Source organism: Pseudophryne corroboree, chromosome 6, assembly GCF_028390025.1.
Source record: "Pseudophryne corroboree isolate aPseCor3 chromosome 6, aPseCor3.hap2, whole genome shotgun sequence".
NCBI classification, from domain to species: Eukaryota; Metazoa; Chordata; class Amphibia; order Anura; family Myobatrachidae; genus Pseudophryne; species Pseudophryne corroboree.
Window position 1 is genome coordinate 811,919,858 of NC_086449.1, and position 14,300 is coordinate 811,934,157.

A 14,300-nucleotide genomic window follows, 5' to 3' on the forward strand; every position below is an offset into this window, starting at 1 on the left:
TGTTCACTCTTTCCACCTTCGCACTCGCCTGTGGACGGTATGGAGTGTGCAGCTTGCTATCAATTCCCATCAACTTACACATTCCTTGAAAGACATCACCTGTAAAATGGGTACCCCTATCACTTTCGATTATTCTAGGGATACCATATCTACATACAAATTCCTGCACAATTTTCTTAGCAGTAAACATAGCGGTATTTGTGGCCGCAGGAAATGCTTCGACCCAATTTGAGAAAACATCTATACAAACAAGTACATATTTTAAATTTCGACAAGGGGGTAATTGAATGAAGTCAATCTGTATTACCTGGAAAGGGCCGCCTGCAGGTGGGATATGAGATGGTTCTGTTGGTATTGCCTTTCCGATATTCTTTCTCAAACAGGTAAGGCATGACATTGCTCTCTTACTCGCATGAGATGAAAATCCTGGGTCGCACCAATATGCTCTTACCAACTTGCACATTCCCTCCTTGCCCAGATGAGTCAGCCCGTGAGCTGCCTCAGCCAAACATGGAAGGTATGCTCTGGGGGCCACTGGTTTACCTTGTCCATCCGTCCAGAGTCCTGAGGACTCCTGGCCATATCCCTTTGCCTTCCAGACTGCCTTTTCCTGTGTGGAACACAAATTTTGCATTTCACTCAGCTTCTGTGTGTTGATGGTATTAAATACCATCAGTTGTGTGGTGTCTGTCTGTCTGGGGGTACCAGCTGCTAACTTAGCAGCTTCGTCTGCTCGGCTGTTACCAAGTGATACTGGGTCCTGGCTATATGTGTGTGCTTTACACTTGATAACAGCCACTCTGTCGGGTTCCTGTATCGCTGTTAGAAGCCTTTTAATGTGAGCTGCATGCGCTACCGGTGTACCAGCTGCTGTCATGACATTTCTGAGGCGCCATAGGGCTCCGAAATCATGGACTACCCCGAAGGCGTATCTAGAATCGGTGTAGATATTGGCTGACTTACCCTTAGCCAATTCACATGCTCTGGTTAGGGCGACCAGTTCAGCAACCTGGGCTGAGTGAGGTGGGCCTAGCGGTTCTGCTTCTATGGTGCCTTGGTCATCTACGACTGCGTATCCAGTACACAAGTCTCCCGATTCCGACTGTCTGTGACAACTACCGTCCGTGTAAAAAGTAAGTTCTACATCTTCCAGTGGGTTGTCACTGATGTCAGGCCTCGCCGTGAAATTTTGGGTCAAATATTCCATACAATCATGTGTGTCTTCCTTTGTATTAAATCCTCCCTCCCCACCACTCTCATCCTCCACCCTTTGTGCCTGTCCAGGCACACCTGGGAGATATGTTGCAGGATTTAATGCAGTGCATCTCCTTATGGTGATGTTTACAGGGGCCATTAGTGCCAATTCCCATCTTGTAAACCGTGCTGATGAGACGTGCCTGGTTTGGGCAGAATTTAACAAAGCTGACACCGCATGTGGCGTATGAATTGTGAGGTTGTGACCTAGCACGACATCTTCGCTTTTCGTCACTAGCAATGCAATCGCAGCAACGCTTCGCAAACATGTGGGGAGGGATCGCGCTACCGTGTCTAGCTGAGCGCTATAGTATGCTACCGGCCTGCTGGCATCACCATGCTTCTGGGTTAGGACGCCTGCCGCGCAACCAGCACTTTCTGTTCCGTACAGCTCAAAGGGTTTCCCATAGTCTGGCATACCTAATGCTGGTGCCTGCGTTAGGCACTGTTTAAGTCTCTCAAATGCCATCTCGGACTCGTCTGTATGCGAAATCCGATCCGGTTTGTTTGAGGAGACCATCTCCTGCAAAGGTAACGCTAGAATGGAAAATCCTGGGATCCAGTTACGGCAATACCCACACATTCCTAAAAACGTTCTGATCTGTTGCTGTGTTTGTGGCAGAGTCATGTCTCTAATTGCTTGAATTCTATCAGCGGTCAGGTGTCTCAGTCCTTGTGTTAGACAGTGTCCCAAATATGTTACTTTAGTTTGGCATAATTGCAACTTGTCTTTGGAAACCTTGTGTCCTGTGTCTGAAAGATGAAACAGGAGCTGTTTCGTATCCTTCAGGGATGCTTTCAATGAATCTGAACACAGCAGTAAATCATCCACATACTGTATCAATACTGATCCACTCTCTGGTTGGAAAGACTGTAAACAATCATGCAAAGCCTGGGAAAATATACTTGGACTATCTATGAAACCTTGTGGTAATCGAGTCCATGTGTATTGGACTCCTCTGTATGTAATGCGAACAAATATTGGCTGTCAGGGTGCAGAGGTACCGAAAAGAAAGCGGAGCAGAGGTCAATAACAGTGAAAAATTTCGCAGTGGGAGGGATTTGCATAAGGATGACAGCTGGATTTGGCACTACGGGGAACTGACTCTCAACTATTTTGTTAATCCCCCTTAGATCCTGCACTAGCCTGTAACCCCTCCCCCCACTCTTTTTCACAGGGAAGATGGGACTATTGGCTGTGCTGGATGTTCTTACCAGAATGCCCTGTTGTAGCAAGTGCTCTATTGCGGGATACACTCCTAACTCCACCTCTGGCTTCAGAGGGTATTGTGGGATTTTAGGAGCTATCCTACCATCTTTTACTTGCACAACTACCGGAGCTACGTTTGCCATCAATCCAGTGTCCTGTCCATCTTTAGTCCAAAGTGACTCTGGTATTTGGGATGTCATTTCTTCTACTTGGGATGGAGTCCTATTTGTCATAATGGTATGTGACATTAATTTTGATGGGGAGTCTAACATGTCTCGCACTTCCTGAGCGTGATTCTCAGGTATGTCCAAGAATACACCTTCAGGAGTACAATAAATGACGCACCCCGGACTTCCGGGGGCGGAGCCAGCGAGTATGGCTGCCTTTTAATGTGGCTCCCAAAGCTGACTGAAAATTCCCCAATATTGGCAAGAATTGGGAATTCAGGTCCTCATATTTTCATTGCTGACACCTGAGGGACCTCGGGACTAAAACATTTATCAGGGAGAATTGAAATTACCCCGGAGTCAGGCCATCGGTAAGAGACGGCCAGCAGGCTTGCTAACACGGCGTGGGCGCGAAAATGGAGCTGCGTGTGTGAGCAAGCTCTGAAGAATCGAGTCCCTGGTAGCACTTGAGCCCGCCTAAATCACAGCCCTTAAAGAAACAACTGACGACGAGCTCGTGGAGCGAGGCTAGAGAGGAGTTGCGGGCAGAGGAAGAGGTGAACGTGTACCGTGTCCCGGGCGGGTGTAAGGACACTGAGAGCGGCGGCAGAGACCATCCTCCCTGCAGGACCCTGGGGACGCTCGCTCGCTAGCAAAGGGATTGCCGGCTACCTAATCCTGAAGAAAGAGTGTGAGCAGAGGAAGCGGTATACCTATACCGAGTCTCGGACGGGCGTCAGGACACTGTGTGCTGTGGCGGAGACCATCCTTCCTGCAGGACACCGAGGACGCTCACAAGTACGGAGGAGAGAGAGTGCCGGCTACCTAAACCCCGCTGGGCGCGACATACTGGCCGGACCGGAGGGTGCTCCCAGGAGGCGTAGAAGCGGCATAGCTCAGAGGGGCTCCCTGTCAGATACACGACCATAAGCCAACAGCATTGTGGACGGAGCTCAGATCGGAGCTCAGTAACGGGGACCGCAAGAACAAGAACACAGGGTTCCCTACAGTGCCCCTCCAGGGTCCGAGCCTAATATTTCTTTGCCCTCCAGGGTACTAATTTTGTTTGTACACCTCCTTCTCTTTTATTAACACTCTTCATAACTGCCTGCACCCTTCCTAAACTTGTATCCATCCCCCCTTGTGTGTTTCCCATATCCCCCCCTCCCCATGATTTCCCTCCCAACTCTATGATCCCTTTAGCTATCCCCTTTTTCCTCTTCTTGGCACATAACTCCAAGACAGCGGAACGCGGGCTGTGACCGGCTATCTGCCACTCCGAGTGAAGCAATCACAGAACACTAGGTGAACTGCTCTGAACCGACCTGTGAACAGTTTATGGACTGGCGGCATATTATCCTTACACCTGTCAGAGTGAATTATTCTACATACTGGGGAGGTTCTTTAATAGAAGAAAACCTCTGCAATTTCCCTTGTCCCCTTATTTTCCTCCACGTGCAGTACAGGTTTTTCAGCCTACTCACGAGGCTGGGATAGTATTACATGTGCCTGTAGTGACACCTTGTGGCTGATTTGAAAATAATTCTATTTAAAATCTAACTTGCAGGCTGCTGCCCTCATTTCACCATAACTGCTTGTTATATGTTTCACACTGAGGTTCCATTACACCTGATCCTGCTGCGGATCTGAATTTAATTTTTATTCTTATTTGATTTATTCATCTAATTATTGATTGATCTTATTTTTTTTTTTTTTTTTTTATTTTTTTTTTTTTTCTCCTCTCCCCTTCCCTTCTTACCACAAAATGCCATGATCCTTGCATATACTATTGAATTAAGTGACAGAGATATGCTGTTTATTTTGTAAGTGGCACCTGCTACGTTTCTTATTTACCATTCAATTGCTTGTACACGGCTCCCAGGGCAAGTGAGACCGCTGGTCTTTTAGCCTCCGGATCCGTATATTTTTCAGGTACTTTTCTATGTGCAAGTTACCCATCTCGTGAGAATATGTAGTTAACATTTCGTTCGCAGGGTCTAACGTACACATCTCAGTAAGACTTATGTATGCTTTATAGCGGTTAATTTACCATTGCGGCTATCATTGGTCACATCTGCTCTGCTTCTAGTGCTAGTACACCGTGGTATGGACAAGTATTTGGCTAAAAACCAAAATCCATCCGCAGACATGCCTAGTTCCGCGGCTAAATCAGGCTACAAACGCCAAACCAACCAGAAAACAAATGCGTCTCAATCATCTTCTCCTCCTTCTCCATTATCAGGAGGAATTGAGGACACACATCCTGTCCATATGGCAATTCCGTCACCAGCGGATAACGCCAAAGAAGTAATCAACATGCTAATGCCCCTCATTGATAAAAAATTTGAGGATCTGCATGCGCGACTAGACACATCGCTAGCAAAGATAGAATCAAATACTGCTAGAATAGACACTTTAGAACAACGAACAAGCGATGCTGAGGACTCAGTTCACGCTTTGCAACAAGAACTAGCGATTAAATCTCAAACTATACACACCATGGTCGAGAAACTCGATGACCTGGAAAACAGGAATAGAAGATGTAATTTACGTTTTATTGGCATTCCCGAAGAGGTTACTGACACACAATTGCAGGATTACGTTGGTAACCTTATCCCGTCTGCTCTGGGTCTGCTAGAATCTGACCTGCCACTGCCGGTGGAAAGGGCGCATAGGTTAGGTGCAGTTCGCAGGGATAGGGGTAATCAATCTAGGCCCACTATTGCTAAATTCTTAGACTACAGAGACAAAGAAAAAGTACTGCAGGCTTACCGTGCCGCCCCAGAGTTGCGAGTGGGAGGTCACAAAATTCTGGTGTTCCAAGACTTCTCAGCCTTGGTATCACAGAAACGTAAGGCATTTTCGGAGGTCTGTAGGTTTTTGGTGGACAAAAAGATAAGATTCGCTTTACTTTATCCAGCCAAATTGAAAGTAACTGAAAATGGCCGCACTCAGCTTTTTACTGACCCCCAACAGGCGAAGTCCCATTTCCTTAGACAGGGCCCTCCCTCGCCTGCCCGCTCTAATGCTAGTTCACGAGAATAAACAAGTCACACTCAAATAGCTCCTTATTGTGTTATCTTCTCGGGGGGGGGAGGGGCGCTCGGCCTAAACCCACTTGGTAGCCGGACCCCTACAACTTTCGCTCATTTCTGTGCCACCATGTCAATGAATAGGGGGGCTCTGGGGGGGTGGAGGGCCGGACGCACTTCCCCCTTATATTAGGTCTTACCCTACACTGTATTATTTACCCAGACCCTGACTGAAGGTTAAGATTTTTCTTTTTGATCTTCTCTTTGTTCTTCATTAATGATGTTTTGTGGGCTTCTTATACCTGCATTACAATGTTTGTTGTTTGTATTGTTTTTGTTCAAAAAACGGAGCATTCCCTCCATTACGGTTGGGAGTCCTCAGTTTGTTGACATGGGTCAATTAAATGACCCACGTTTAGTTATAGTTCTAAAAAATGGAAATGTATTACTTCACCTGAATTTATTGAATGTGATAGCCTGTTCTGTCTCCTCAGCGGTCTCCAGGGGTTGTGTAGCGGGGGGAGGGGGTCGGGACCTGAGCGCCAGGAACTTTGGGACCCCTGCTGTTCTACTCTTCGTGGGGGAACAGTTGCTCCCAATTGGGAAGGTTTGGGAAACATCGGGGCACCCCTTTCAGCTCTTCATCACCAATGATGGCGGATGATAATAGGCGCACGTCTGCGGGCCGGGAGACCGCCCACCGTTCTATACTATCTTGGAACGTGGGTGGACTTAACACCCCGATCAAGAGAAAAAAAGTACTCATTCACCTTCGTCGGAAAAAACCCTCTATCACCTTCCTCCAGGAAACTCACTGGAGGCTTGGTGATGAATCTACTTTGCGAGCCCCCTGGTTAGCGGAATGCATACAGGCTTCTCACTCCTCAAAGTCCAGGGGAGTGGCAATCTTGTTTCATAAACAATTGAGATACAAGATTCTACATACACTGGTGGACCCAGAGGGCCGCTATTTGATTCTTGATGTGGAAATTGAGGGTAAAAAATTTACCTTAGTGAATTTATATGCACCCAATGTGGCAACCGGGGAATTTTTACGTCACCTTACGCAGATCTTAGCCAGCAGAACCAATTACTCTTTAATAGTTGGAGGCGACTTCAACGCGGTTGATGACCACACACTGGATAAGTCATCTCCTGTCGCTAGACCGACCTCCCCATGTTGGCAATTTATACAGGAAATGAAGGAAATATTAGAACTGAGCGACCCATGGCGTTTACTAAATCAAACGGACAGATCTTATAGTCACCTATCTAGGGTACATGGTACTATGTCCCGGATAGATTATATATTACTGGCCAATCACTTATTGGACCAGGTGAAAAGTACGGCATTGGACGATATCGTTATCTCGGACCATGCTATTATACGATTAGAGTTATATGTGGATTCTCAGGGGGGCGGGGACCGCCTTTGGCGCTTTCCGGATCACCTCTCCAATTCAGAAGATTTCAAGAAATTTCTATTACAGTCCTGGCACAACTTTGTAGATGACAATATAGAACATTGGGATGACACGGTGCTTTTTTGGGAAGCGTCAAAGGCGGTGTTACGAGGTCACATAATAGGTTATGTAGCAAAGTTGCGGAAAGATAGCTCAAGACAATATCATACTTTACACAACGCTATGTCTCACAGCTTCAACATCTATAAAGCCACTCCCTTAGAGGAACATCTGGAGAGATATGTCAGGGATAAAAAATTACTTGATGCCTTTTTGACGGCTCAAGCTCAACAACGCTTAGACTACACCAAATTTCATTATTATAAGTGGGGCAACAGAACTGGTAAACTCCTAGCTACTATGTCTAAACCGAGAAGGCAACGCTCCTTCATAGCAGCGCTGAGAGACGATTCCCAGAACAAGACCTACACAACGACAGCGGACATTTTAACACATTTAAGTGATTATTACACTGCCCTTTATAGTCCCGTATCTCCTCATGAAGAGTTACAGAGGGAATTTCTAAATATGGCGAATCTACCTCATCTCAGTACCGACCAACAGGAGGCGCTTGACGGGGACATCAGGGAAGAAGAAATACGGGAGGTTATTGCCTCTTTACAGCCGCACAAATCGCCTGGACCCGATGGATTCACAGGGGCATACTATAAATTGTTACAAAGGGAACTAACACCGACGTTACTAGAACTATTTAATAAAATCTACAGGGAGCACCCAAGCTACTCTTCCTTTTCACAAGCATACACGACACTAATCCCCAAACCAGATAGGGACCTAATGTCAGCAGACTCATACAGGCCCATTACTCTTTTAAACTCTGATTTTAAGATCTTTACGAAAATAATGGCCAATAGGTTACAATTGATTCTCCCTGACTTATTGACGGACCATCAATATGGCTTTGTTCGGGATCGCCAATCGGTTAAAGCCATCCGAACAGCCATAGCGGCCACAATTGCGTCAAGGAATTCACCCCTATCAGAACATATTCTCTTAAGCCTAGATACACACAAAGCTTTCGACACTGTGGCGTGGCATCATTTATTTAATATGTTGAAGTATAGGGGCTTCAGCGACAGGTTTGTGAACCTCATTAAATATCTATATACTGCCCCGAAAACATCATTACTGGTTAATGGCAAACGAGGTAATCAAATAACCATGCAAAGGGGCACTAGGCAGGGCTGCCCATTGTCCCCTCTTCTTTTTAATTTGTCTATAGATCCCCTATTCCGAGTTCTCCAAGACTCAACGGTTTATAAGGGTATTCCTGTTGGAAATATGGAGATAAAATTATCTGCTTTTGCGGATGATGTCCTATTATATATAGGGAACCCTAGAGAGTCCTTAAGGGACATTCTGAGATTGTTAGATGATTTTGGTAAAATATCGGGCTTTCAAGTTAACCTTAACAAATCAGTGGGTTTATGTTTAAAAACTGGAATAAAAAGTCCAGGATGGGCCCGCCAACTTCCTATCAAATGGGCCCCCACATATATCACATATCTAGGCATCAAACTCTCTAAATACCCATCGGATTTGTATCGGCTAAATGTTAAAACGGCGATCGACAACGTAGCAAAGGAGTTGGAGGCTTGGAAGAGCTTGTTGCTCTCATACCTAGGACGGGCTAATTTAATTAAAATGTGCACATTCCCCAAACTGTTGTACATCCTGCAATCCCTCCCTGTACTGCTTAGCAGAGCTGACGTAGCATACATAACTAAACTGTTCAGACAATTCATATGGAAAGGTAAAAGACCGCGTATTGCAATGCACAAATTACAACAACCTAAGGCTAACGGAGGCATTAATTTTCCAAACGTCCAGAAATATAACCATGCTTCTTTATTGAGGTTTTTAAAAGACTGGTTACATAATAGTGACACTTATGCTAATACACAGCTGGAGGCACAATTTGTGGGGTCCAGAAACCTTATATCTTTCCTTCACGGGGTAGAAGCGGAATTTGACCAAGAATTGAAAGATAACCCGCTTCTATGGACAATATATAGATTATGGCATACTCTTAGACGCGCTAGGAATTTAGGTGGGCACAAGTCCTTGTTCCTGACGTTCCTGGGCAATCCGGAGTTCCAACATGGGGAGGCGGTCTTTCCATTCACGCTGTTCAATAAAGGGGGCCTGAAAAACATACGTCACGTAATTGATGAGGGTAGAAGGAAGCCATTGACATTTACAGAGGCGAGGGAAATTTACCCATTTATCTCTGATTTCCCGTTAGCATTTTTTCAGATGCAACATTATGCAAGCTCAGTGATCAAATCTCTTTCGGGGGCGGATTTCACTAACGATTTAGATACTATGCTCTTGACTCTGCCTGCCACGAAACGAGCTATGTCCATATATTATAGAAAACTTACTACTCTACTCGACCATTCTGCATCACAATATGGGATGCAGAAATGGACATCTGATTTCCCTAGGCTTACATGTGAAATAATTTTAAACAGCCTGCTTCAATCCTGTAAATTATTGCCTTCGGCACAGTATCAAGAAATGTTCTATAATATCACCCATAGGACCTATTTCTCCCCATATAAGCAATATTTGGCAGGCATGACAAATTCGGATAGGTGTCTCAAATGCCATACACCCAAATCCGATCTCATGCATTGCTTTTGGTCATGCCCGATTATCCGCCATTTCTGGCTGCAAGTACGGCAATATGCCATGGAAGAGCTGATTAATTTTATTCCCTTCACGGCGGAATGGGCAATTTTCGGAATTCTTCCGTCGGGGCAGAGAGTTACAAAGGGATGCAAACGATTACTTTTGGCAATAAGTGCGGCTGCGAGAAAGGCCATTCTACAGGCCTGGATCCTTAAAGATCCTCCTACCTTACCTCTATTCAAAGGGAAGTTGCACCACCTATTTCAAATGCATTGGATAGAAACTACCATACAAAAAGAGAAATTGGTGGGGCAATTCTTTGAGTCTTGGGAAAGCTATATCACCACCCTTCCCGCTGATTTTAAAATTAGAATAAAAAATTCATTGAAAATGACGCACCCCATTTTACACAATAAGTCCCTTCCCAGGATATTAGTCGGTGCCGATGCAGCCAGCAAAAAGGAATGCTTGGTATGTAAAGGCCCTTTGTTAGAGACACGTGTACACAAAGCAAATATCCACCGTAACACAATGTACACGTTTATCAATGTAGATGATCCCCGATCATCTACCGAGCACCACACCGATTTCTCCTTGTATCTCAGGCGAAGCTGTGTGTGTTTTTCTACACCTTAATGTATTACTTTTACTCTTTAACTATGAAATAGCGGCAAATCTCTCTTAGCACGTTTATCAATTATAAAATGGCAAACAGGAGAGTGATATATGAAAATACACGAGTGAAAAAGAAATGCAGATATATATACGTGCGTGCGTACGCAAGACAGAAATAAACAGTTTTGTTTGTTTTTTTAAAAGACACTAGCGTGTTGTTCTTACCTCCGGTTCCCAGATTCCTTCAGCACCCTTTACCAAGCGAAGCAGACGCTTATCCCGTCAGCACTGCGAGGAATATGATCTCCCGCCCTTTGCTGATGGATAATGTCTGCTGTAATTACCTAGTGCAGATATGTGAAGGACGGGCGAGCCGCCAATTGATAAAGCTAAATATTTATCTTATTTAAAACCCTTTAAGAGGTCTAAGAACACTGTACGCTATTGACGTATGGAGTACCGTAAGGGTACGCACGTTGCGTAACAATCGCTTAGCCGTAGTCGAGACGCTCAAGCGTTACGTTCGCTCACGGCCAAGAGATCACAGGCAGGCACGCTATTGGCTGCCGACTAACGTAATGGTTCGCTATTAGCGCTACGGGACGCTTGGGACCACGAGGAGATCACCAGCGGCGCAGACGCTCACACTGTTAAACCTTTGTATCTAAACCATACACAATGTAATATGCAGTAAACCTTTGTGTAGTGATAGGGTGTAAATGCAACACAGTGTAACCTTATTAACTTAAAAGCTGTTTGGGCGTCACCGACGCTCTGAGAATACTTAGCAATATAAGAAATACACAGATACCGGTCTTAGGGTCTAACGCCTTATATGAATGTTATACTTGCAAAAAGAATAATACAATACAAGTCATACACTACAATATAACATAGACTAACTAACCAGATAACTACACAGGAAATACAATACAATTACGTTTAAGGGAAAATGAGAGAAAGAGGAGAAGAGAGAGATAGAGAGAGAGATATGGCTCACAATAACAACAAAGACAATATGATTGCGGAGAAAACTTACGCACAAGGGGAATGATCGCATGCGCCTCTGAATATCCAGCTCCCGATTATCAGTGATGAGAACCGTTGAAGAGAGTGAGCTGGATATCATCGGCTTGTCTATTTATGCCCCACACACAATACAATTCAATGGTCCCTACAATCTCATTGTTCATTGGACACAGGAATTCGTCTTCGCATTATAACAAAAGGTCATAGGTTGATTCATACAGGTGGGCTGTGGCTACTTCCAACTGCTCAGGTGGGTGGGAAACTAGGTTTCCCGCCGCATGGCTAAGTAAGTGCAAATAATAGTAAATGGACATAACTTCTTATGTCCATAACTATTCGCACGAGCGATTAATCCGCTTCAAACCAACACCGGAATATTGCTAATTAAATACTCTTCCGATGGATACTAAACACCACTGTATGACCCCTGTCGGACCCTTCGGATCAAACAAAGAGGGATCTCTTTGTCCAGGAACATGCTACCTTAACTAAACTTTCAGATTCTATCAAAGGGACCATGATCTACAAAATACATTATATAGTGAAAATATGTAATGATTGAGTCGCACGCTACGAACACATAAACTCTACCGTAAATACGCATACCGTGCACCTGCGGGTGCACGTAACAGCGGGTATGCGCACGCACGGGAGAGCGCACGCATGCGCAGCGCGGACATGTATGAGGTGCAAATATGGCAGTGTGCATAGTGATATTTTTCTGACTTTGACACACTGTCAGCAGTGTTCATTCCAGGAGTGGACAACTGGGAAGCAGACTTCCTCAGCAGACACGACCTCCACCCGGGGGAGTGGGGACTTCATCCAGAAGTCTTCCACATGATTGTGAACCGTTGGGAAAAACCAAAGGTGGACATGATGGCGTCCCGCCTCAACAAAAAACTAGACAGGTATTGCGCCAGGTCAAGGGACCCTCAGGCAATAGCTGTGGACGCTCTGGTAACACCGTGGGTGTACCAGTCAGTGTATGTGTTCCCTCCTCTGCCTCTCATACCCAAGGTACTGAGAATCATAAGAAGGAGAGGAGTAAGGACTATACTCATGGCTCCGGATTGGCCAAGAAGGACTTGGTACCCGGAACTTCAAGAGATGCTCACAGAGGACCCGTGGCCTCTACCTCTAAGAAAGGACCTGCTCCAGCAGGGACCCTGTCTGTTCCAAGACTTACCGCGGCTGCGTTTGACGGCATGGCGGTTGAACGCCGGATCCTGAAGGAAAAAGGCATTCCGGATGAAGTCATCCCTACCCTGATCAAAGCCAGGAAGGATGTAACCGTACAACATTTGGCGTAAATATGTTGCGTGGTGCGAGGCCAGGAAGGCCCCTACAGAGGAATTTCAACTGGGTCGTTTCCTGCATTTCCTGCAAACAGGACTGTCTATGGGCCTAAAATTAGGGTCCATTAAGGTTCAAATTTCGGCCCTATCGATTTTCTTCCAGAAAGAACTGGCTTCAGTTCCTGAAGTTCAGACGTTTGTCAAGGGGGTACTGCATATACAGCCTCCTTTTGTGCCTCCAGTGGCACCTTGGGATCTCAATGTAGTTTTGGGGTTCCTAAAATCACATTGGTTTGAACCACTCTCCACTGTGGACTTAAAATATCTCACATGGAAAGTGGTAATGCTGTTAGCCCTGGCTTCAGCCAGGCGTGTCTCAGAATTGGCGGCTTTATCCTATAAAAGCCCTTACCTAATTTTTCATACGGACAGGGCAGAATTGAGGACTCGTCCTCAATTTCTCCCTAAGGTGGTTTCAGCGTTTCACTTGAACCAGCCTATTGTGGTACCTGCGGCTACTAGGGACTTGGAGGACTCCAAGTTGCTGGACGTAGTCAGGGCCCTGAAAATATATGTTTCCAGGACGGCTGGAGTCAGAAAATCTGACTCGCTGCTTATCCTGTATGCACCCAACAAGCTGGGTGCTCCTGCTTCTAAGCAGACTATTGCTCGTTGGATTTGTAGTACAATTCAGCTTGCACAAAATCTGTAAAAGCCCATTACACAAGGAAGGTGGGCTCATCTTGGGCGGCTGCCCGAGGGGTCTCGGCTTTACAACTTTGCCGAGCAGCTACTTGGTCAGGGGCAAACACGTTTGCTAAATTCTACAAATTTGATACCCTGGCTGAGGAGGACCTGGAGTTCTCTCATTCGGTGCTGCAGAGTCATCCGCACTCTCCCGCCCGTTTGGGAGCTTTGGTATAATCCCCATGGTCCTTACGGAGTTTCCAGCATCCACTAGGACGTCAGAGAAAATAAGAATTTACTTACCGATAATTCTATTTCTCGTAGTCCGTAGTGGATGCTGGGCGCCCATCCCAAGTGCGGATTGTCTGCAATACTTGTACATAGTTATTGTTACAAAAATCGGGTTATTATTGTTGTGAGCCATCTTTTCAGAGGCTCCTCTGTTATCATGCTGTTAACTGGGTTCAGATCACAGGTTGTACGGTGTGATTGGTGTGGCTGGTATGAGTCTTACCCGGGATTCAAAATCCTTCCTTATTGTGTACGCTCGTCCAGGCACTAGAGATGAGCGGGTTCGGTTCCTCTGAATCCGAACCCGCCCGAACTTCATGTTTTTTTACACGGGTCCGAGCGACTCGGATCTTCCCGCCTTGCTCGGTTAACCCGAGCGCGCCCGAACGTCATCATCACGCTGTCGGATTCTCGCGAGGCTCGGATTCTATCGCGAGACTCGGATTCTATGTAAGGAGCCGCGCGTCGCCGCCATTTTCACATGTGCATTGAGATTGATAGGGAGAGGACGTGGCTGGCGTCCTCTCCGTTTAAAAATAGATAGGAGAGTGAGAGTGAGACACTTCATTTACTGGAGCTTAGGAGGAGTACTCAGAGAG

At 45.8% G+C, this 14,300-nt stretch overlaps 1 protein-coding gene across 2 annotated transcripts in view; it reads right to left on the minus strand.

The window, feature by feature from the left end:
- Positions 1-8,976: 8,976 nt before the first annotated feature.
- LOC134933675 (E3 ubiquitin/ISG15 ligase TRIM25-like) overlaps positions 8,977-14,300 on the minus strand; it is a 69,562-nt gene continuing 64,238 nt past the window's right edge. The window contains exon 3 of one of the 2 annotated variants that reach the window (XM_063929050.1): positions 8,977-9,292. In XM_063929050.1, coding sequence (XP_063785120.1) covers positions 9,097-9,292 — 196 coding nt within the window. In that variant the 3' untranslated portion in view covers positions 8,977-9,096. The remainder of the gene's footprint in view (positions 9,293-14,300) is intronic. The other variant, XM_063929051.1, reaches the window with a different exon arrangement.